The sequence below is a fragment of the Podarcis vaucheri genome (assembly GCF_965113315.1).
Source record: "Podarcis vaucheri genome assembly, chromosome: 5".
NCBI classification, from domain to species: domain Eukaryota; kingdom Metazoa; phylum Chordata; class Lepidosauria; order Squamata; family Lacertidae; genus Podarcis; species Podarcis vaucheri.
Genome location: NC_138763.1, coordinates 105,509,416 through 105,530,936, shown reverse-complemented (window position 1 = coordinate 105,530,936; position 21,521 = coordinate 105,509,416). Strand labels below are relative to the sequence as shown.

At 45.2% G+C, this 21,521-nt stretch overlaps 1 protein-coding gene across 9 annotated transcripts in view; it reads right to left on the bottom strand.

The window, feature by feature from the left end:
• The window catches only part of CCDC91 (coiled-coil domain containing 91), a 220,280-nt gene that overhangs the window by 125,471 nt on the left and 73,288 nt on the right, over positions 1-21,521 (bottom strand). For all 9 annotated transcript variants that reach the window (XM_082223141.1, XM_082223142.1, XM_082223146.1 and 6 more), the window contains one exon: positions 10,157-10,234. In XM_082223141.1, the coding sequence (XP_082079267.1) occupies positions 10,157-10,234 (78 nt within the window). The remainder of the gene's footprint in view (positions 1-10,156; positions 10,235-21,521) is intronic.

Sequence of the window (21,521 nt, the reverse complement as noted above, 5' to 3'; positions counted from 1 at the left end):
TTCATTCTCTGCTTCACGGAGAGCGTGTGTGGGAAAGCAGCTCCAACTTAGAAGAGGCCTGCATTCCGGGCATTTTTGTGGTTTCCTGTCCGAGGAAAGGAATGCGCTGTTGCTAGGCAACGTCCTTCAGTGAAGGCTGTGCCTCAGAGAGGAGAAATGGAAAGTTACTTGAGAGGGCTGGACAGTCAGACTATGTTTCAGAGAGGCGAAAACAAGTTTTGTTATGACTAGGTCCTCACGAACTGGTGGAAGGGGCTTTCCAACGCAGCCAGAGTCAGAGTTGCCAGGTGTCAAGAGAGTAAACAAGCCAGCTATTGGATTTTAGAGGCTTGTGTTTTAGAGTCAATGCAAGGACTCAAAATGGATGCCAAGAAGGGGGGAGGTTTGCCTTCTCCACCCCTCCTGACCAATGACAATTATTCATCTTGGTCTGTAAAGATGAAGGCCCTGCTGCAGAATCAGAGACTGTTTGGGGTGATTGAGAATCCCATCCCAGCAGCACCAACGCGTGCTTGGGAGTCACAGAATGTGAAGGCTAGGACTGCTATAATTCTGTGTGTCTCAGATGAGCAGCTTGTGCATATACAGCATTTGGAATTTGCGCAAGAGGTTTGGAACGCGCTGCGTCCAACGCATCAGAGAGATGCTGGTTCTTCAGCGTTGCTGTATTTTGAGAAGTTGACCAATCTGAGATTAGCGCCTGATGGAGATGTTCAAGCGCACCTGACAGAGATGAAGTTTCTGCGTCAACAGATGGTGGAACGCAATTTCCGTCTACAGGAGGAAGTGTTTTGCTTCATGATGATAAACAGCCTGAACCGCACCTACAAGGTTGTTGCCAGTCAGCTTGGTTCGCTACCTGCTCAGGATCTGACCGCGGAAAGAGTGTGTGCCGTCGTCCAGAACGAACACGACAGACTTGCTGCACTGGAAGTGAAAGACAGAGGGAGGCAAGAACAGAGTTCAAATCTTCCCACTGCGGAATCTACTGGAGAGCATGCCGTAGCATTGAGTGCTGTCCGATGCCACAATTGTGGACAGACTGGGCATCTACAGCGAAACTGTAAGAAGCCGCGACAGTCAAAAGGAGCCAAGAACAGCTCAACGAAGCCTGAGGCGTCAAGCAAAAGCCGTACCAAGTGCCAGGTGAAACCTGCAAAGGTGATGATGGCGAAAGGAACCACGCCAGATGTTGGGAATGCATTCATAATCGATACTGGCGCCACGAAGCATCTCTGCCCACACAGAGAACTGTTTTCGACGTTGAAGAAGCAAAGCTTCACTGTGAAACAAGCCAACGGTCAAGAACTGGAAGCGACCGGAATTGGAACTGTGTATCTTGAGAGTCTGAACTTGACTATAAGCGATGTTTACCTGGTTCCAGAACTGAGATTTAATTTGCTGAGCGTGTCGCAGATTGCAAAGAAGGGACTAAAACTGTACTATGATGCTAAAAGATGCAAGATCTACAAAGATGGAGAACTGTTTCTTACTGCCAAAGAGAAAGATGGACTGTATTTGTTGACTTTTGATCAAAGTGATTACATGAAATGTAATACTTCTGATTCTAACGAATTTTCTCATGCAGGTCTGACCAACAACAAGGACACCAAGAAGGTGGCCAAGAAGGTCGACAGAGCTTTTCAGCGGGTGTATGCTGATGTGATTGGTCCTTTAGAACCATCTAGAGGCGGTGCAAAATATTACCTTGTGTGTGTTGATTGTTACACTAATTATTCTTGGGTTTATATAATGAAGAAACCGCAGGAAACTTTAGAAAAGTTTCAGGAGTTTTGTGACAAGGTTAAAAGTATGCATGATGCTAACATTGATTGTCTTTTCACAGGTGACAAGCCAGTTTTTCTTTTACAGGATTTCCAGAGGTTCCTGGATGAGAAAGGGATAAGACACAAACTTGCTACTTCCGAAGAAGCATGGAAGAAATGTGTCTGTGTTAGGGTGAACAAAGAATTGCAAAAGGGGATGAATGCGCAATTGCTAAGTTCACATTTACCACATGAATATTGGGCCGAATCTTTAGCGTCCTATCTTCATGTGTGGTTGAGGAAAGTCTCAACAGAGTTGGGATGTTCTCCTTTTGAGAAGCTGTTTAATTGAAAACCTTCTGTTGCCTATTTTAAGGTTTTCGGATCTCATGTGAGAACAGAAGCTCCAAGTGGGGTAAAGAATGCCAGAGGCATCTTTGTGGGTTATGAAAAAGGTCTCTACAGAGTAATTTTGTCTGAATCTGGTCAGGTGATTCTCACAAAATTTCTAGAGAGTGCTCCTGAACAGGAGAGAGTGATTGTTCACACTTTTTCCACAGATGATTCTGATGATGATGATGATGAGTTTGATCTTATTGAATTCAGTGGTACTGATGATGATGACACTGATAGCTCAGACAGCTCAGTTGTCACAGTCATTGAGAGGAAATCTCAAATAATGACTAGACCCTCAGAAGAGGAAGATAAACCACTGATAAAGCTTAGTACTGGTTCTCCAGAGAGTTCAGAGGCTGAACCAGAAAGCAGAGAAGAGCAGCAGCTCTTACGGAGGTCTGAGAGAGCAACGAAGGGTGTACCACCCAAGAGGTATTCAAAGGAGTTTGCTAACCAAGCATATGTTGCTGTTGTAAACGACCAAGGACAAATTGAAACTGTGTCTGAGTCAGAGACAAAGGCACAACAGAGAGTTGTTAACCAAGGAAATGTGAAGTCACACAACCAGAGAGGTACATTGGTTAAACCAGTGGCGGGTAGTTCCAAGGGTGGAACTGGAACAACAGGGGAATGTTATAAGTATAACAACTGTTTGTTTTCTTCTCTGGATGACGCTTTGCTCGCAGCACGCATTGATACTTTAGGGGGAGTATGTTACCATAAAGCACCAATGCTGCAGCAAGCAAAGGCTCCAGCAGCTCAGTCAGCTGCTTGTGGCTGGAAAGCCAGACAGGATGTTTGTGATTGTTGCCATGGAAACAAAGGGGCAGTCCATTCTGTACTGAGCACCGGATGTTAGCTCAGTGTGTGTGTCATATGACCTGTACTGGAAGTACATGGGAGGAGTTTCTTCTTGCTGTTGTCGAGTGCAGACATGTTTCTCTGTACTGATATGAGAGACAGAAATAAAAGATGTAAATAGTTTTCTGTCTGCTTCTTTCCCCTCCTGGGGGACACCAAAGGGGAGAGAGGAAGAACGGTGTGTTCCTCTCGCACATCTGAGATGAATCGCCGGGACCTCGCCTGCTTATCAGCAGAGTGGAGACGCGGGGAGGTCGACAGGAATATCTGCCGGTGCCTACGCTGTGGCACATTCCTCTGACCCAGGCAGAATTCCAACAGATGACACCCAGCTCTACCTCTCTTTTAAATCAGAACCAGTGAAGGCGGTGAAGGTCCTGTGTGAGTGCCTGGAGGCGGTTGGAGGATGGATGGCGGCTAACAGATTGAGGTTGAATCCTGGTAAGACAGAAGTACTGTTTTGGGGGGACAGGGGGCGGGCGGGTGTGAGGGACTCCCTGTTCCTGAAAGGGGTAACTGTGCCCCTGAAGGACCAGGTGTGAGCCAGGGAGAGCCAGTGTGGTGTAGTGGTTAAGAGCGGTAGTCTCATTATCTGGGGAACCGGGTTCGCGTCTCCGCTCCTCCACATGCAGCTGCTGGGTGACCTTGGGCCAGTCACACTTCTTTGAAGTCTCTCAGCCCCACTCACCTCACAGAGTGTTTGTTGTGGGGGAGGAAGGGAAAGGAGATTGTTAGCCGCTTTGAGACTCCTGAAGGGGAGTGAAAGGCGGGATATCAAATCCAAACTCTTCTTCTTCTTCTTCAGGTGTGCAGCCTGGGAGTCATTCTGGACTCACAGCTGTCTATGGAGGCGCAGCTTAATTCTGTGTCCAGGAAGCCTGTCTACCAGCTCCATCTGGTATGCAGGCTGAGACCCTATCTGCCCGCAGACTGTCTCGCCAGAGTGGTGCATGCTCTGGTTATCTCCCGCTTGGACTTCAATGCGCTCTATGTGGGGCTATCTTTGAAGGTGACCCGGAAACTGCAATTAATCCAGAATGCGGCAGCTAGACTGGTGACTGGGAGTGGCCGCCAGGACCACATAACACCGGTCCTGAGAGATCTGCATTGGCTCCCAGTACGTTTCCGAGCACAATTCAGTGTTGGTGCTGACCTTTAAAGCCCTAAACAGCCCCAGTCTTGTATACCTGAAGGAGCATCTCCACCCCCATCGTTCAGCCCGGACACTGAGATCCAGCACCAAGGGCCTTCTGGCGGTTCCCTCCTTACGAGAAGTGAGGTTACAGGGAACCAGACAGAGGGCCTTCTCGGTAGTGGCACCCGCCCTGTGGAACGCCCTCCCTTCAGATGTGAAGGAAATAAGCAGCTATCTTCTCTTTAAAAGACATCTGAAGGCAGCCCTGTTTAGGGAAGTTTTTAATATTTAATGCTGTATTGTTTTTAACACTTGCTTGGAAGCCGCCCAGAATGGCTGGGGAAACTCAGCCAGATGGGCAGGGTATTATTTATTTATTTATTTTTTATTATTATTATTATTATTATTATTATTATTATTATTATTATTATTATTCTATGTGAGAGCACTGGATTGAATTTTGGCCTGTAGTGGAGATGATTAGAGGCAGATGGCCAATCTCAGTCCTGTTATCGATATAGAAGTTTTTGGTTAATTTAAAGGCCTCCCTGTTAGTGAGACAGCGATCTACTGTGCTGTATGTGTCAGGGGTTCAGGAGCAGAGGCAAGGGCAAGGGAGGAAACAGAGAGCGAGGGGGAGGAGGCAGAGGAAAAGATGAGTGATGACGACGACCCGAGATCTCCGAGTCTTTCCAGTGAATCAGAAGATTCACAGAAAGGAGCACCAGTGGCCAGGGCAAGGGGGGAGCCTAGGGGGACACCCCAGGGAGATAGAGCCAGAGGGGACTCAGAGGAGAGCAGTTGGAAATCGGGACCAGCGTCACCGCCAGAGAGCAGGGAAAAGGAAGAGAGCCAGGGATCAAGCGCTGGCAGCTCACAACAGGGGGGAGGGCATGAGTCAGGAGTGGCCACACCTCCATCGGGGAGCGAAGAAACGGTCAGACGGAAAGTGGAAAGTTGGGCGTGCGCGCCAAGTTCAAATGCACAGGGAAGTGACGCAGTAGGCAGCCCTGAAAGAGAGCCAGGTCCTAAAGCCCGGCGCAAGGAGACAGGAGAGTCCGGGGGGTCGGCGTCAGAAGAATCCAGGAAGGAAGAGACCCCGGGGGGCAGAGGGACCCAGAGGAGAACAGTCAGGCAGAAAAGGTGGAGCAGGGCTAGGGTATTAAGTTGGTGCGCAAGGGGCGGAGACTCAGACGGGACTTCGCCGATCTAGCCATTAGACGTAGAGTTGCACGCAGCAGCTTGAGAATGGAAAATGTAACTCAATAAAGACTTTTACTAAATGATCGCTGGCTAGCGTGATCCTCTGTGAGCTAGGATCTGGAAGCAGCTCTGACAGTATGTGTCAGGGCTGCTACCCAGTCCCAGCTCACATAGGACCACGTTAGCCAGCCTTCACGTTAAAAGAGTCTTTATTGGGTTACAGGTTCCATTTCCAAACTGCAATGTGCAGCCCCACGTCTTCTATGTCAGACCGGCGAAGACCCGTCTGATTCTCTGCCTCTAGCACACCAGCTTAATACCCTAGCCTTGCTCCACCTCCTGCACCTTTCCTTCAGTCTCTGGGTCCTTCTGCCCCCCGGGGTCTCTTCTTTCCTACTCTCTTCTGACGCGGACCCCCCTGACCCTTCCGCCTCCTTGCGGCGGGCTTTGGGACCTGGCTCACTCTCCGGGCTGCTTACTGCGCCAGCTTCCGCTGCATTTGAACTTGGCGCGCGCGCCCAACTCTCTACCTTCCTCTTGATCATTTCGTCGCTCCCCGAGGTGGGCGTGACTACTCCTGACTCATGCCCTCCCTCCTGCTGAAAGCCTCCGGAACCCGATGTCTGGTCCCCTTTCTCCCCGCTGCTCCCAGCTGGGCACGTGGGTCCCGATCTCCAACTGCTGCTCTCTGATCCCTCTCTGGACCCTTCTTCCTGGGGTGTCCCCCTGCTTTCCCCCCTTGCTCTGACCGCTGGCGCTCCCTTCTGGGAATCCTCGGACTCACTGGACAGGCTCGGTGATCTCGGGTCGTCATCCCCACTCATCCTTCCTTCGTATTCCTCCCCCTCGCTCTCTGTCTCCTCCCTTCTCTGCGTCTCTGCTCCTGAACCCCTGACAGTATGTATGAATGTAAACACTCTTTCTCTGTCCTGGGGGAGCGCCCCGTTAATAATCATGAGGTCAAGACTTATTTGTAAAAAGGGCAGACAAAAGCCGGCATAATTGATTTGACAGTCTTTAAAAAACAGGCAATCATCAATGGAGCCTAATCTGGCATTCATATATCCTATTATATAAAATGGCGCGCTTAATTTGAAGTGAGTAAAGGAAACTATGGCATTTATGCCATGTACTCTCAATCTGTGCTTGCACTTTGTGTGGTGGAATATAAGCTGAGATAAGAATGATACTTTTGGACTCATAGTGCAAGATGATCCCCTGCACCAGGTGCTCAAGGACTGTACAACTCAGTAACCTGTGACATCAAGGAAGTGGAGACCAGAGTTACAACCCCCCCCCTTGGATGTCCCCTCTTGTGCAGTTTAGTAAAGGTAAAGGGACCCCTGACCATTGGGTCCAGTCGTGGCCGACTCTGGGGTTGCGACGCTCAGCTCGCTTTATCGGCCGAGGGAGCCAGCGTACAGCTTCTGGGTCTTGTGGCCAGCATGACTAAGCCGCTTCTGGCCAACCAGAGAAGCGCACAGAAACACCATTTACCTTCCCGCCGGAGCGGTACCTATTTATCTATTTGCACTTTGACATGCTTTCGAACTACTAGGTTGGCAGGAGCTCACCCCATTGTGGGGATTCGAACCGCCGACCTTCTGATCGGCAAGCCCTAGGCTCTGTGGCTTAACCCACAGCGCCACACACATCCCTCCTCGTGCAGTTTGTTGTTGTTTAGTCATTTAGTCGTGTCCGACTCTTCGTGACCCCATGGACCAGAGCACACCAGGCACTTCTGTCTTCCACCGCCTCCCGGGTCAGAGTCAAAGACAATTAGATCTATCTCTGGCAGTCTAAATGTTGCACTTCCCTTAGGAGGAGCATCACCTGGCGATGGCCAATCTGTTTCCAGTGGAGATGGTGAATGGTGAGTTTCGGGGTCTGCCACAGGTCTAATAGAGGAGCCTATCTTTGACACAGATAGGTTGGGCAGGGTTTCTTTATGTAATTGGTCGTTGAACTCAAGATTTCCTATCCAGGGGGATGTTTTGGCCAAATGCACCGCCCAAAGCCCTCCTTATTGGCCCTGGAGATTGTACGTTGAATCTATGATGAGTGCCCGCCGACAGGAAGTGCACTGATTGACTGGAATCAGTCCGGCTGTACAACAGTAAAAGTTTTTGTTCTTTAAAACATGCCTCGCCAATATTATAGTCCTGTAGGTGGACCCTATATTTCAGGAGTAATTTGGGGGTAGCTGAGTCGGAGAATGTCAACATGAGTCTAGTGTGCTGGGAGTCTGTCAAAAGCAAGTTTATGGCGATTAGCTTGTTGCACTGGATGTTTAATAAAAGCTTGAGATTTCGCTTTAATCTAGTGATTGATTTCCAGTAAGGCAGCAGCCCATTAAAAGGATATATGTCAAGAACTACTTCCATGCTTTGCAGGATCAGTTCGCTGCTTTCGCGTTCGTTGTTTTTGCTATTGGTAGTCTCTTGGATGCCGGCAACAGGACGATTACACCCCTGTACACAGGGGTCTTGGTGGAGGGGGGGGCAACACTGTGGCCAGCCTCGAGTATCAGGAGGGATGTTTCTAGCCACCAGCAGCACCAACTCGGCCAGGAGAGACATTACCTTTTCTAATTTGGTGTTATTTCCTCCACTGTTCTTGCTATTAACAAACAGTGGTCCGCAAGTATTTCTGCATAAAGTGGCGTACCCTCGGATAATAATTCATGGGTGCTCAGCAATGAGTTCTCCCTTGGGTGGTCTCCTCCCATTAGAGGGTCCCCACGTACCTGGGAGTGAGCTCTGTTTTATGCAGAAGGTTCTAAATTCTGAGCTCTTATGAAATCATCCAGCTTGCTCTCCTTGCTCTTGGGCTGTGGGCTCACTTGTGGAGATGAGGCCGATCTCTTCTTTTTCCTGAACATTTTGGAAAGTAAGTCTTACTCTTGGAGAAGCAGCCACTGCTAATTGCTGCTGTGGGTCAGAGAACTCGGCGTCCTTCTAAGATTTCATAGAATCATAGAGTTGGAAGAGACCACAAGGGCCATCGAGTCCAACCCCCTGCCAAGCAGGAAACACCATCAGAGCACTCCTGACATATGGATGTCAAGCCTCTGCTTAAAGACCTCCAAAAAAGGAGACTCCACCACACTCCTTGGCAGCAAATTCCACTGTCAAACAGCTCTTACTGTCAGGAAGTTCTTCCTAATGTTTAGGTGGAATCTTCCTTCTTGTAGTTTGGATCCATTGCTCCGTGTCCGCTTCTCCGGAGCAGCAGAAAACAACCTTTCTCCCTCCTCTATGTGACATCCTTTTATATATTTGAACATGGCTATCATATCACCCCTTAACCTCCTCTTCTCCAGGCTAAACATGCCCAGCTCCCTTAGCCGTTCCTCATAAGGCATCGTTTCCAGGCCTTTGACCATTTTGGTTGCCCTCCTCTGGACACGTTCCAGTTTGTCAGTGTCCTTCTTGAATTGTGGTGCCCAGAACTGGACACAGTACTCCAGGTGTGGTCTGACCAGAGCAGAATACAGTGGCACTACTACTTCCCTTGATCTAGATGCTATACTCCTATTGATGCAGCCCAGAATTGCATTGGCTTTTTTAGCTGCCGCGTCACACTGTTGGCTCATGTCAAGTTTGTGGTCAACCAAGACTCCTAGATCCTTTTCACATGTACTGCTCTCAAGCCAGGTGTCACCCATCTTGTATTTGTGCCTCTCATTTTTTTTGCCCAAGTGCAATACTTTACATTTCTCCCTGTTAAAGTTCATCTTGTTTGTTTTGGCCCAGTTCTCTAATCTGTCAAGGTCGTTTTGAAGTGTGATCCTGTCCTCTGGGGTGTTAGCCACCCCTCCCAGTTTGGTGTCATCTGCAAATTTGATCAGGATGCCCTTGAACGTTTAACAGCAACTCCGACTGATAAGTAGTCAGAAGATGAGTCCGACCGGTAATTAAAACCTTCTCTAAAACTGATGCGGAGCTCAAAGTGGTGCTTCCTCTCACGGCACCATCTTGCCACAACATATTAAAAACACTGGGATGAATGCAGATGCTGGGATGAATGCAAGTTAGTTGATTCAATGTGACCCATGTTTAATGAGTGAAGTACCCATGGCTTGCATTGTCCAGATTGCAGTAGGAACTTACATAGCCTGCATCAAACCAATTTAACAATGTAATCTCAAACTGTGGTAGCATCACGGTAAACGCCCTGTTTGTTGTGTTATTCAGGTCCAAAAAGAAGGCATCTTAGTGAATCTGTGGCTTTGTCAGGTCTTTGAATTGAATTGAAGGTCTTTGGGGTAACATGGGTGGGGGCAACACTTTAAAGTGTGACAGAAATATAAATGGAGTTATGTGTTCTGGCCATCAGTTACTGCCTTCCTGGACTGATGATGGAAATAAGAAGCAGAGAAATATATATTCCACTACTGATGACACCTTAGTCCAAACCTGCAGATAACTTCTCCCAATGAAGTATAGCTTCCAGAGAGCAATAATTTCCAGGAAGCAGATAAGGAAGCCACACTCAATGGTACTGAATGGAAAAGTTCACAGGAATCAACAGAATGGCACTCCTTTCCCTCTCCCACCACCAGGATGTCCAAGGCAGTTTCCATTTCAAAACTAGGACAGAAATCAGACAGTAACAGATCCAAATAATTGGCTTCATCCAAAAATCCCTGAAGCAGACATGATAATAGGCTTGACAACAGGCTCAAGACATCCTGTGAGCATTTCTGCTTCCTACACCAAATCCACAGGAAAGTCACATAGCAATCAGAGATGATTGGGTCAACTCACTGTAGCATTTTTATAAAGATATTTACCTTAAATTCTTCCACAATAATAGCCAAGGCCTCATGGCCAGCTCTTCTCAAGTCTTCCAACTCAAGTTTATGCTTCTCCTGTAAGAAATATATAATCATACAGTCATGACAACATCTAGTCAACCTTTTATCCAGTCCACGACACAAACTAAAATGCCATAGACTTTTCTATTTGTGACATCGGAAACATATAACATGTATGTGTTTCTAGTTTCACTGTTTTACTATTAAGGCAGAAATACAAAAGTCAATTTAGACTTTAGGTGAAACTGCCGTTTCCATATGGTGCAGAGAGCAGACCATTTAACAGAACAAAACAACTGAGCCTGAGGGTAAGGTACTTTTAAATAAGTATCAGCCATAGGAAAGGGTATTTCCAAGATTGCCATGCGTGAACCTCAGTGCTTAAAGAAGCCCCAAGAAATAACACATGCAGAAACAGAAAGAAAAGAACTATGCCTTTGGTCAAGCTAACTGTGTATACCATCCATGTTGACCCTATGATCTCTGCATCACCTGATCCACTATGTAGTGTATGCAGGGATCATTTGAACCATGAGGGCCAGGGTTTTTATTACATATGCACCCTTCTCCAACGGTTTGTGTAGGCATCCTTATTTCTTCTTAGTCTGGAAGTGAACACAACTTGTTTTAAATATAGACCTTAATACCTACACTAAAATGAAAATAAGCAGGTTGTTTGCCAGTAACTGGTGTTCAAGAGGCTACCTGCAACCATACAACTGAGTTCTACACCTCCACAGAGCATCTCTAGAATCTTCTAAAATTGAAATTAATGATTGCTGGAGTAAGCTGCCATCATCCCTGATTGAAGGATAAAATAATAAATAAATCTGGTCTGAAATTTCTTAACCTTTTCAGTCTTTCATCAACTTTTATCATCTTCACAGCAATAAATATGAATTTAGAAGCCTATAACTACTTTTCTTCTCAAGGAACCAGTACCACTGATTATTTTATTTTATCCTGTATTTTATTATGTGAATCACCCTAAGATCTCATGATGAAGGGCATGTAAAAATCTAATAAATAATAATAAATCATCATACTTTTGTTTCCTCCTCCTTTATTTGGTATTCATAGCTTTGAGGTTGGCAACATGGTTAAAAGTAATAATTATCCATTGGTTCTGCTATTATAATACTATAGACATTCATCCCTTAATCACTCCGCTCACTTTTGTGAAAGATGAATTCCATGGACAAGACACCTACTCTCTTCTATAGTTGGGTTACTCAAAAGCTGTACTCTTCGGACACGTTGTCAGGAAGCCTTGGAAATGAACTATGACATTTTGCAAGCCTAACAAAATGTATTTCAGCACCTCTGACCTATGATAGTCCATAATTAGTATTTTAACTGAAACAGAGGTTTATTGCAGGGGTAACTTGACCAAGATGTGCCAAAAAGAATTACTGAAACCATCTCAACAGTTCTGCAAAAACAGACCTACTAACTCCTTCCCACAGTCATTCACTTGTGAAGGGCAAAAAGAGGGAGTGTGCTGGGCAAAAACTGACTCAGCTGGGACAAGCTGCAGCCAAAAGGAAATAATCTAACTTTTGGATCCTGTTTCTACGTATATTGTTTCATATAGTTAGACCCCTAATGAATGCAGAGATATCTGCCAGTAACTGGATCGTGCATTATAGCAAGATCTTTGGGGATCTATCTTTAGATCACATGCCAAAATTATCCTTGGAAGCCACATGATTGCCTTTTTGGTCCCCCGTTACTATTTGAGGATTATTACATCCTTCAGATGTCAAAGCACCTGGAGAGGGTATGCCTCCCACAAAAATAGTTCCACACTCTCCACTGAGCTCAAAATGGCTTACATGGGAGTTATATCCAACTGAATTTTACCTGAAATTATAGAATCATAGATTCTTTGAGATGGAAGGGACCCAGTAGTCATCTAGTCCAACCCCCCTGCAATGCAGGAATCTCAGTTAAAGCATCCATGGCAGATGGCCATCCAACCTGTTTAAAAACTCCCCTCTTGTGGGAGTCTGTTCCACTGCTGAACAGCTCTTACTGTCAGAATGCTTAGTCGGAATCTCTTTTCTTGCAACTTGAAGCCCTTGGTTTGAGTCCTGTCCTCCAGAGCATGCTCCTTCCTCCATGTGACAGCCCTCAAGGTATTTGGCTATCATATCTCCTCTCACTCTCCTCTTTTCCAGGCTAAACATACCCAGCTCCTTCGAGTGCTACTCATAAGGCTTACTTTCCAGACCCTTGATCATCTTGGTTGCCCTCCTCTGCACACGATCCAGCTTGTCAACATCCATTTTAAATTGGGGTGTCCAGAATAGGACACAGAGTTCCAAGAGTGGTACTATTACTTTCCTTGATCTAGAAACTATACTTCTGTTTACGGAGCCTAGAATAGCATTAGCCTTTTTTGCTGCTGCATCACACTGTTGACTCATGTTAAGCTTGCGGTCCACCAAGACCCCTAGATCCTTTTCACATAAACTGCTAGTAAGCCAGGTGTTCCCCATCCTATATTTGTGCATCTGTTTCCTCCTAACTGCAGAACCTTACAGGGCTTGCAGGGCAGCAATTGAAGAAGGAGCAAAAAGGGTTTTCTTGTGTGTGTGTTTGTGTGTTTCTTTGTGGCTGATTAGCTGTTCTCCCTGTGCAAAGGTCAGAGGGGGCAGGGTTTCTGTTGAGGCAGAAGATTAGCTGTGGGAGGAGCTTATCAGAGCTAGCAGGGCAGCAGTTGAAGAAGGAACCATTTTGCCAAAGGTTGCAGGCAGCTTTACCTGCAGCAATTGCATATTGATTGCCCTCTTAAAAGACAAAGTCCAGCAACTGGAGGAACGTGTAGCTACGCTCCAAAGAATTAGAGAGCTGGAGCTCTTCTTGGAAGCAACAGAGCACACCGTCTCCACCAAGGAGGTGACAGGGGACTCCCCTGAGAAGGAGGCTAGTTCACCAACACAGGAGCCAGATATATGGAGAAACGTGACTCAAAGAAGTAGGAGGCCCAGGGTTCGCTCTATTGTTTAGAAATACACAATCGCTTTGAGGTCCTCTCCCCTAGCATGGAAGACGAAGAGCAGACTCCATTTGAGGATCTCTCCCTCATTACAGTCGATCAGGTAAATGAAGACGAGCAGCAAAGTCAGTCCTCAGGGAATGTGCAGGCGACCTTGGAACGGACAGCTCACGGAAGAACCCCGACCAAACCTAAGAGGAGGCGTGTAGTGGTGATAGGGGATTCCCTACTGAGGAAAACAGAAGCAGTGATCTGTGGGCCTGACAAGATGTCTCAGGAAGTGTGCTGTCTCCCCGGGGCTAAGATCCAAGATGTAACTGAACGACTGCAAGGAATCATAAAACCCACTGACAAATACCCCTTCCTCTTGGTTCATGTGGGAACCAATGACACTGCAAGCAATAGCCTCCAGAAGATCAAAAGAGACTATGAGGCTCTGGGCAGAAAATTGAAGCAATTAAATGCACAAATTGTCATCTCATCTGTCCTCCCAGTTGAACGATGTGGCCCAGGGAGAGAGGGAAAAATAGTGGAAGTGAACAGCTGGCTTCGCAAATGGTGTAAACAGGAACGGTTTGGATTCTTAGATCACGGACTGCAGTTTCTTGAAGATGGACTTCTGGCAAGTGATGGGCTGCACCTCACAACGGTTGGAAGAAATGTTTTTGCCAAAAATCTCAGAAACCTCATCAGGAGGGCTTTAAACTGACTAATGTGGGGGAGGGAGACAGTGCTCCTGAAGGTAGGAGCCTATCAATTGATGAAAATGATCATCCAAATGTCATAGAGCAAATGGAGCAAACAGCACGCAGACCTAGTGGTGGGAGGAAAAAATCCTTAAATAAGAGACACGGGGGAATGATTAATGGACTTCAATGTCTGTACACTAATGCGCAAAGCATGGGAAATAAACAAGAGCTCTTGAGCAAACTAAATATGACATAATAGGCATCACTGAAACCTGGTGGGATAAGTCCCACGACTGGAATGTAATAATGGGGGGATACAATCAATTTCAGAGAAACAGACCAGACAAGAAAGGAGGAGGAGTGGCGTTATATGTCAGGGATGTGTATACCTGTGAAGAGATCCAAGATTTAGAACCTCAAAGCCAAAGTGAGAGCATTTGGGTCAAAATTAAGGGAGAGAAGAATAACAGAGACCTCATTGTGGGAGTTTACTATAGATCCCCAAGCCAAACGGAGGACATAGATGATGCCTTCCTGGAACAGATGGCCAAGCATGCAAAAGGAAGGGAGATAGTAGTAATGGGGGACTTCAATTACCCGGATATTTGTTGGATGTCAAACTCAGCCAAGAGCATAAAGTCAAACAGATTCCTCACTGGCCTTGCAGACAACTTCATTGTCCAAAAAGTGGGAGAAGCAACAAGAGGAACAGCCATTTTAGATCTGGTCCTAACCAATGTTGATGACCTGGTTAGTGGGGTAGAAGTGGAAGGATCATTAGGCGTGAGTGATCATGCTCTTCTGAGGTTTACTATACAGCGGAAAGGAGCAGCCAAGCATACTAGGACTCAATTTCTTGACTTTAAGAAAGCCGACTTCATAAAACTTAGGGAAGTGCTGGGTGAGATCCCATGGACAGTAACACTAGAAGGAAAGGGAGTTCATGATGGCTGGGAGTTTGTTAAGAGGGAGATAGTAAAAGCACAACGTCAGGCAATACCAATGAGACGGAAACATGGAAGGTGCCTAAAGAAGCCAGGGTGGCTATCTAAAGAACTTTTAACTGAGTTAAGATTAAAAAAGGATGTGTAAAAAAATGGAAAAGGGGGGAAACCACCAAAGAGGAATTCAAACAAATAGCCAGCACGTGTAGACACAAAACACTCCTTGGCAGCAAATTCCACTGTCGAACAGCTCTTACTGTCAGGAAGATCTTCCTAATGTTTAGGCGGAATCTTCTTTCTTGTAGTTTGGATCCATTGCTCCGTGTCCGCTTCTCTGGAGCAGCAGAAAACAACCTTTCTCCCTCCTCTATGCGACATCCTTTTATATATTTGAACATGGCTATCATATCACCCCTTAACCTCCTCTTCTCCAGGCTAAACATGCCCAGCTCCCTTAGCCGTTCCTCATAAGGCATCGTTTCCAGGCCTTTGACCATTTTGGTTGCCCTCCTCTGGACACGTTCCAGTTTGTCAGTGTCCTTCTTGAACTGTGGTGCCCAGAACTGGACACAGTACTCCAGGTGAGGTCTGAATTCTGGCTAGGGATTCATCCAACCCAGCCTTTCGCATGATGAATTCTGCATATAAGTTAAATAAGCAGGGAGACAATATACAGCCTTGCCGTACTCCTTTCCCAATTTGGAACCAATCAGTTGTTCCATATCCAGTTCTAACTGTAGCTTCTTGTCCCACATAGAGATTTCTCAGGAGACAGATGAGGTGATCAGGCACTCCCATTTCTTTAAGAACTTGCCATAGTTTGCTGTGGTCGACACAGTCAAAGGCTTTTGCATAGTCAATGAAGCAGAAGTAGATGTCTTTCTGGAACTCTCTAGCTTTCTCCATAATCCAGCGCATGTTTGCAATTTGGTCTCTGGTTCCTCTGCCTCTTCTAAATCCAGCTTGCACTTCTGGGAGTTCTCAGTCCACATACTGCTTGAGCCTTCCTTGTAGAATTTTAAGCATAACCTTGCTAGTGTGTGAAATGAGTGCTATTGTGCGGTAGTTGGAGCATTCTTTGGCACTGCCCTTCTTTGGGATTGGGATGTAGACTGATCTTCTCCAATCCTCTGGCCACTGCTGAGTTTTCCAAACTTGCTGGCATATTGAGTGTAGCACCTTAACAGCATCATCTTTTAAAATTTTAAATAGTTCAGCTGGAATACCATCACTTCCACTGGCCTTGTTATTTGCAGTGCTTTCTAAGGCCCATTTGACTTCACTCTCCAGGATGTCTGGCTCAAGGTCAGCAACCACACCACCTGGGGTGTACGAGACATCAATATCTTTCTGGTATAATTCCTCTGTGTATTCTTGCCACCTCCTCTTGAGGTCTTCTGCTTCTGTTAGGTCCTTACCACTTTTGTCCTTTATTACGGTAATCTTTGTGCGAAATGTTCCTTTCTTATCTCCTGTTTTCTTGAACAGATCTCTGGTTCTTCCCATTCTGTTGTTTTCCTCTATTTCTTTGCATTGCTCGTTTAAGAAGACCTTCTTGTCTCCCTTTGCTATTTTTTTGGAAATCTGCATTCGATTTCCTGTATCTTTCACTATCTCCCTCGCATTTTGCTTGCCTTCTCTCCCCCGCTATTTGTAAGGCCTCGTTGGACAGCCACTTTGCTTTCTTGCATTTCCTTTTCATTGGGATGGTTTTCATTGCTGCCTCCTGTATAATGTTGTGAGCCTCCACCCATAGTTCTTCAGGCACTCTGTCCAGCAAATCTAAATCCTTAAACCTGTTCCTCACTTCCACTGTGTATTCATAAGGGATTTGATTTAGATTGTATCTTACCGGCCCAGTGGTTTTTCCTACTTTCTTCAGTTTAAGCTTGAATTTTGCTATAAGAAGCTGATGATCTGAGCCACAGTCAGCTCCAGGTCTTGTTTTTGCTGACTGTATAGAGTTTCTCCATCTTTGACTGCAGAGAATATAATCAATCTGATTTTGATACTGCCCATCTGGTGATGTCCATGTGTAGAGTTCTTCCCATTCTGTTGTTTTCCTCTATTTCTTTGCATTGCTCGTTTAAGAAGACCTTCTTGTCTCTCCTTGCTCTTCTTCTAGAGTCGTCTCTTGTGTTGTTGGAGAAGCTTGTTCTCTTGACAGAACTCTATTAGCCTTTGCCCTGCTTCATTTTGATCTCCAAGGCCAAACTTGCCAGTTGCTCCTTTTATCTCTTGATTCCCTACTTTAGCATTCCAATCCCATATAATGAGAAGAACATCCTTCTTTGGTGTCACAGATATAAGGACTTGTAAGTCTTCATAGAATTGGTCAATTTCAGTTTCTTCAGCACCAGTAGTTGGTGCATAAACTTGGATTACTGTGATGTTAAAAGGTCTGCCTTGGATTTGTATTGAGATCATTCTATCATTTTTGAGATTGCATCCCAGTACAGCTTTCGCCACTCTTTTGTTGACTATGAGGGCCACTCCATTTCTTTTACGGGATTCTTGCCCACAGTAGTAGATATGATGGTCATGAGAACTGAATTCGCTCATTCCCGTCCATTTTAGTTCACTGATGCCCAGGATGTCAATATTTATTCTTGCCATCTCATTTTTGACCATATCCAACTTACCCAGGTTCATGGTTCTTACATTCCCGGTTCCTATGCAATATTTTTCTTTACAGCATTGGACTTTCCTTTCGCTTCCAGGCATATCCGCAACTCAGCGTCCTTTTGGCTTTGGCCCAGCTGCTTCATCAGCTCTGAATCTATTTGTACTTGTCCTCCGCTCTTCCTCAGTAGCATGTTGGACGCCTTCCGACCTGAGGGGCTCATCTTCCAGCGTCATAACTTTTATATGCCTGTTGTCTTTGTCCGTGGAGTTTTCTTGGCAGGGATACTGGAGTGGCTTGCCGGTTCCTCCTCCAGGTGGATCACATTTGGTCAAAACTCTCCACTATGGCCTGTTCATCTTGGGTGCCCTGCTCGGCATAGTTCATAGCTTCTTTGAGTTATTCAAGCCCCTTCACCACGGCAAGGCAGTGATCCATGAAGGGGAAACAAATAAATAGTTAGATCTGATTTTGTCTTCTGCAGCATTAGCTACTCCTCCCAGTTTGGTTTCATCTGCAAATCTGGAAAGCATCCTCCCAATTCCTTCATCCAAGTCATTTATAAAGATGTTGAACAACAACGAGCCCAGGACAGAACCCTGCGGCACCCCACTTGTCACTTTTTCCCAGGATGATGAGGAACTGTTAATGAGTGCTCTTTGGGTTCAGTCAGTCAACCAGCTACAAATCCACCTAACAGTAACCTCATTCAACCCACATTTTACCAGCCTCCTCATGAGAATATCCTGAGGAACTTTGTTAAAAGCCTTACTGAAAGCAAGATACACTATGTAGATACACTATGTCCACAGCATTTCCCTGATCCACCAAGTTTGTAATTCCATCACAAAAAGAAAATAGATTGGTCTAGCATGACTTGTTTTTGAGAAACCCATGCTGGATCTTAGTAATCACAGCATCCTTTTCAAAATGCTCACAGCTCAACTGCTAAATTATCTGTTCTGGTATGATGTGAAGCTCACTGGTCAGTAGTTACCTGGTCTTCCTTTACCCCCTTTTTGAAGATGAGGACATTTGCCCGCCTCCAGTCTGTAGGGACCTCACCTGTTCTCCAAGAATTCTCAAAGATAATAGACAAAGGCTCAGAAATTACATCTGCAAGCTCCTTTTAGTACCCTTGGATGCAGCTCATCAGACCCCGGAGATTCGAATCCATTTAAAGCAGCTAGGTGTTCCCTTACTACCTCTGTTCCAATCTTGGGCTGCAGCTCCCTCCTTATGTCACTTATTCTGTTATCACCAGGTTGGGCATCACTTTCCTTTTGGGTGAAGACAGAGGTAAAGTAGGTGTTGAGAAGTTCTGCCTTTTCTCTGTCATCCAATAGCATTTCTCCATCTTCCCCACACAGAGGACCTACCACTTGCTTGTTTTTCCTCTTACTTTGGACATAGCCAAATGAACTTTTTTTAAAACCTCTCTTGCAAGCCTGAGCTCATTCTGAGCTTTTGCCGGCCTGACCTTCCCCCTGTTGGCTACTCGTTGGCTCCTCCTCTGTGATTTCCTCTTTCTTCCATTTCTTATACATGCCCTTCTTAACCCTCAGCTCATCTGTAAGCTCCTTATGCAGCCATACCAGCTTTCTTTGACGCCTCTCACTTTTCTTTCTTGTTGGTATTGCCTGCATTTGTGCCTTCAATATTTCTCCTCCTAGAAACTCCCATCCTTCTTGGACTCCCTTCACATTGAGTATTTCTGACCATGGGATCACACCCAGTAGCTCCTTCCGCTTTTCAAAATTGGCCTTCTTAAAGTCCAGAGTGTGTGTCCGACTACACTCGGTTTCTCCTTGCCTCTGTATCCTGAAACCCAGGAGAACATGATCACTTCCTCCCAAGTTTCCAAGCACTTCCACTTCAGCAATCAGTTCCTCCCTACTGGTGAGGACCAGGTCCAAGATAGACAATCCTCTTGTTGGTTCTTCCACCTTCTGAGAAATGAAATTGTCAGTGAGGAAATGGAGGAATTTATCAGACCTTACACTCTTGGCAGAGTCTGAGTCCCAACAGATATTGGGGAAGTTGAAGTCCCCCATGATTACTACTTCTCTCCTTTTTGAATGCTCTAATAAGGCATCATCCAAGTCTTCAGTCTGGCTTGGTGGTCTATAGCAGACACCCACAGTAAGGTCATTGTCGTTTCTCTCCCCTGCATTTTTTACCCATATGCTCTCAATCAGCTTTTCATGCTCCAGGTTATGGATTTCTTCACAAGTGTATTCTTCTCCCCTTCCTGTTTGGTCTATCCCTTTTGAACAGGTTATACCCCTCAATTCCTTAATGAACCTATTTAACAAACCTAAGTAAGGCATGCCCATAGTCTATGGGCCCATGAATACGATTATTCCCCTTCCTCCCATTGTTCCCCTTCCTCCCATTTTATCTTCACAATAATCCCTTGAGATAGGCTAGACTACAGACTCTGACTGACTCAAGGTTACCCAATGAGTTTCATGGCTGAGTGGAGAGTTGAATCCTGGTCTTCCATGATGTAGGTCTAACATTCTTACCACTACACCACATTGTGGAGAAACTATGCTATGAAAACAAAATTTGCTATGAAAATTGAATAAAAATGTTAGCCAGAAAACATTGATGTTTAAGAATTTCTCCAGGAAGTCAATAATAAGGACAGACGCACCTCTTGAAGGAGGGCATTCCACACAGGAAACTGCCACTGGAAAGGCCCTATCACAGCTCAATGGCAACGGGACAGCCCCTGGTGGCAGCACCACCACCACCACCACCACCACTAAGACCTCAGCTGCCAATCACACTTTCTGAGATGCTTGATCTTGCAGGAAGTGCTCTTTTAGGTACTTTGGTTTCATTCCATGAATTGGGCTCAATAGCTCAACGGCAGCCAGTGCAGTGCTTTAAGGACTGGTGACATACTGGTGACATACTGGTGACATCAGGCTGTCCCACTTTTATCAGCCTAGCAGCCACGTTTTGAAATAGCTGCAGCCTCCAGTCTGTCTTCAAGAACAGTCCCATATGCAGCGCATTACATAAGTCCCGACAGGTCACTAGAGCTGGACAAAGCTGGGTAAAGTCAGGGCCCTCAAGGTCTATGTTAATACACAAGAGAGCAGGCACCTCAACCTCATTCAGGTCATCACCTTGCTTCGTGTGATGCTCCTGAATGAAGTTAGGTTGGCAGAGCCCAGGAGCAGAACCTCTTAGTAGTGAAACCAACTTTTATTACATGTTTTCTCCAGAAAAAAATGAGATGGCACACCAATATGCTGCTTCAGGCTTCATTTGTTTAGTAAAGACTGGTTTTATATTTTAAGCTATTTTGTAAACCTCATTATATGCCACTTCAAAACTACAGTGCTAAATTGTTTATGGTGTCAAGGTTTTTGCTGAAATAGATCTATAACAATTAAAAATCTTAGCCAAAGTATTTTTGAAAAAGCTAATTCAATTATTTTATCTTTCAGATTTAGATTTTTTTCAATGTTTATTAACTGTTTCTGCTGCTACTGTGCTTTTTTCCAGACAAGACAACATTTTTATTAACCTTTCTGCTGCTATTAGTATTTATTGAATAGCTGACTTTTGTTTTGTACGATGATTTTTCTTCTATGAACCAGTTTAAGTTTCTCTCTTTTAAAGTAGAATACAAATTTATTGTTGTTGTTGTTATTAGTTAAATATAACTGATGAATTGTAGTGACTAGGTAAAACACTCTTTCACTATGACATGGAAATAAAATGTCTGGTTGAAAGGTTTCAGGGTCCATAACCGCCAGCATATGAATTACTGTGTCATACAGCTAATGATTAACATCAAAAGTCACGTTTTCCTTTACCTGGGAAAGCTGGTATTAATGCAATGAGTTTGACAGCAATTTTCTTAATTTTAAGTGATTATGAGTACAAACATTACATTTATTTACATTAGTCAGATATCATTTTATTACTGCATATTTAAGGACACAGATTAACTAACACTATATACAAACAATATATATTCTCTTAAAATATCTTTTAATTTTTCAAAACCTAATTTATTTTGTTTTTTAAGACACAATTTAATTTTATCCACCCAGATTCCATC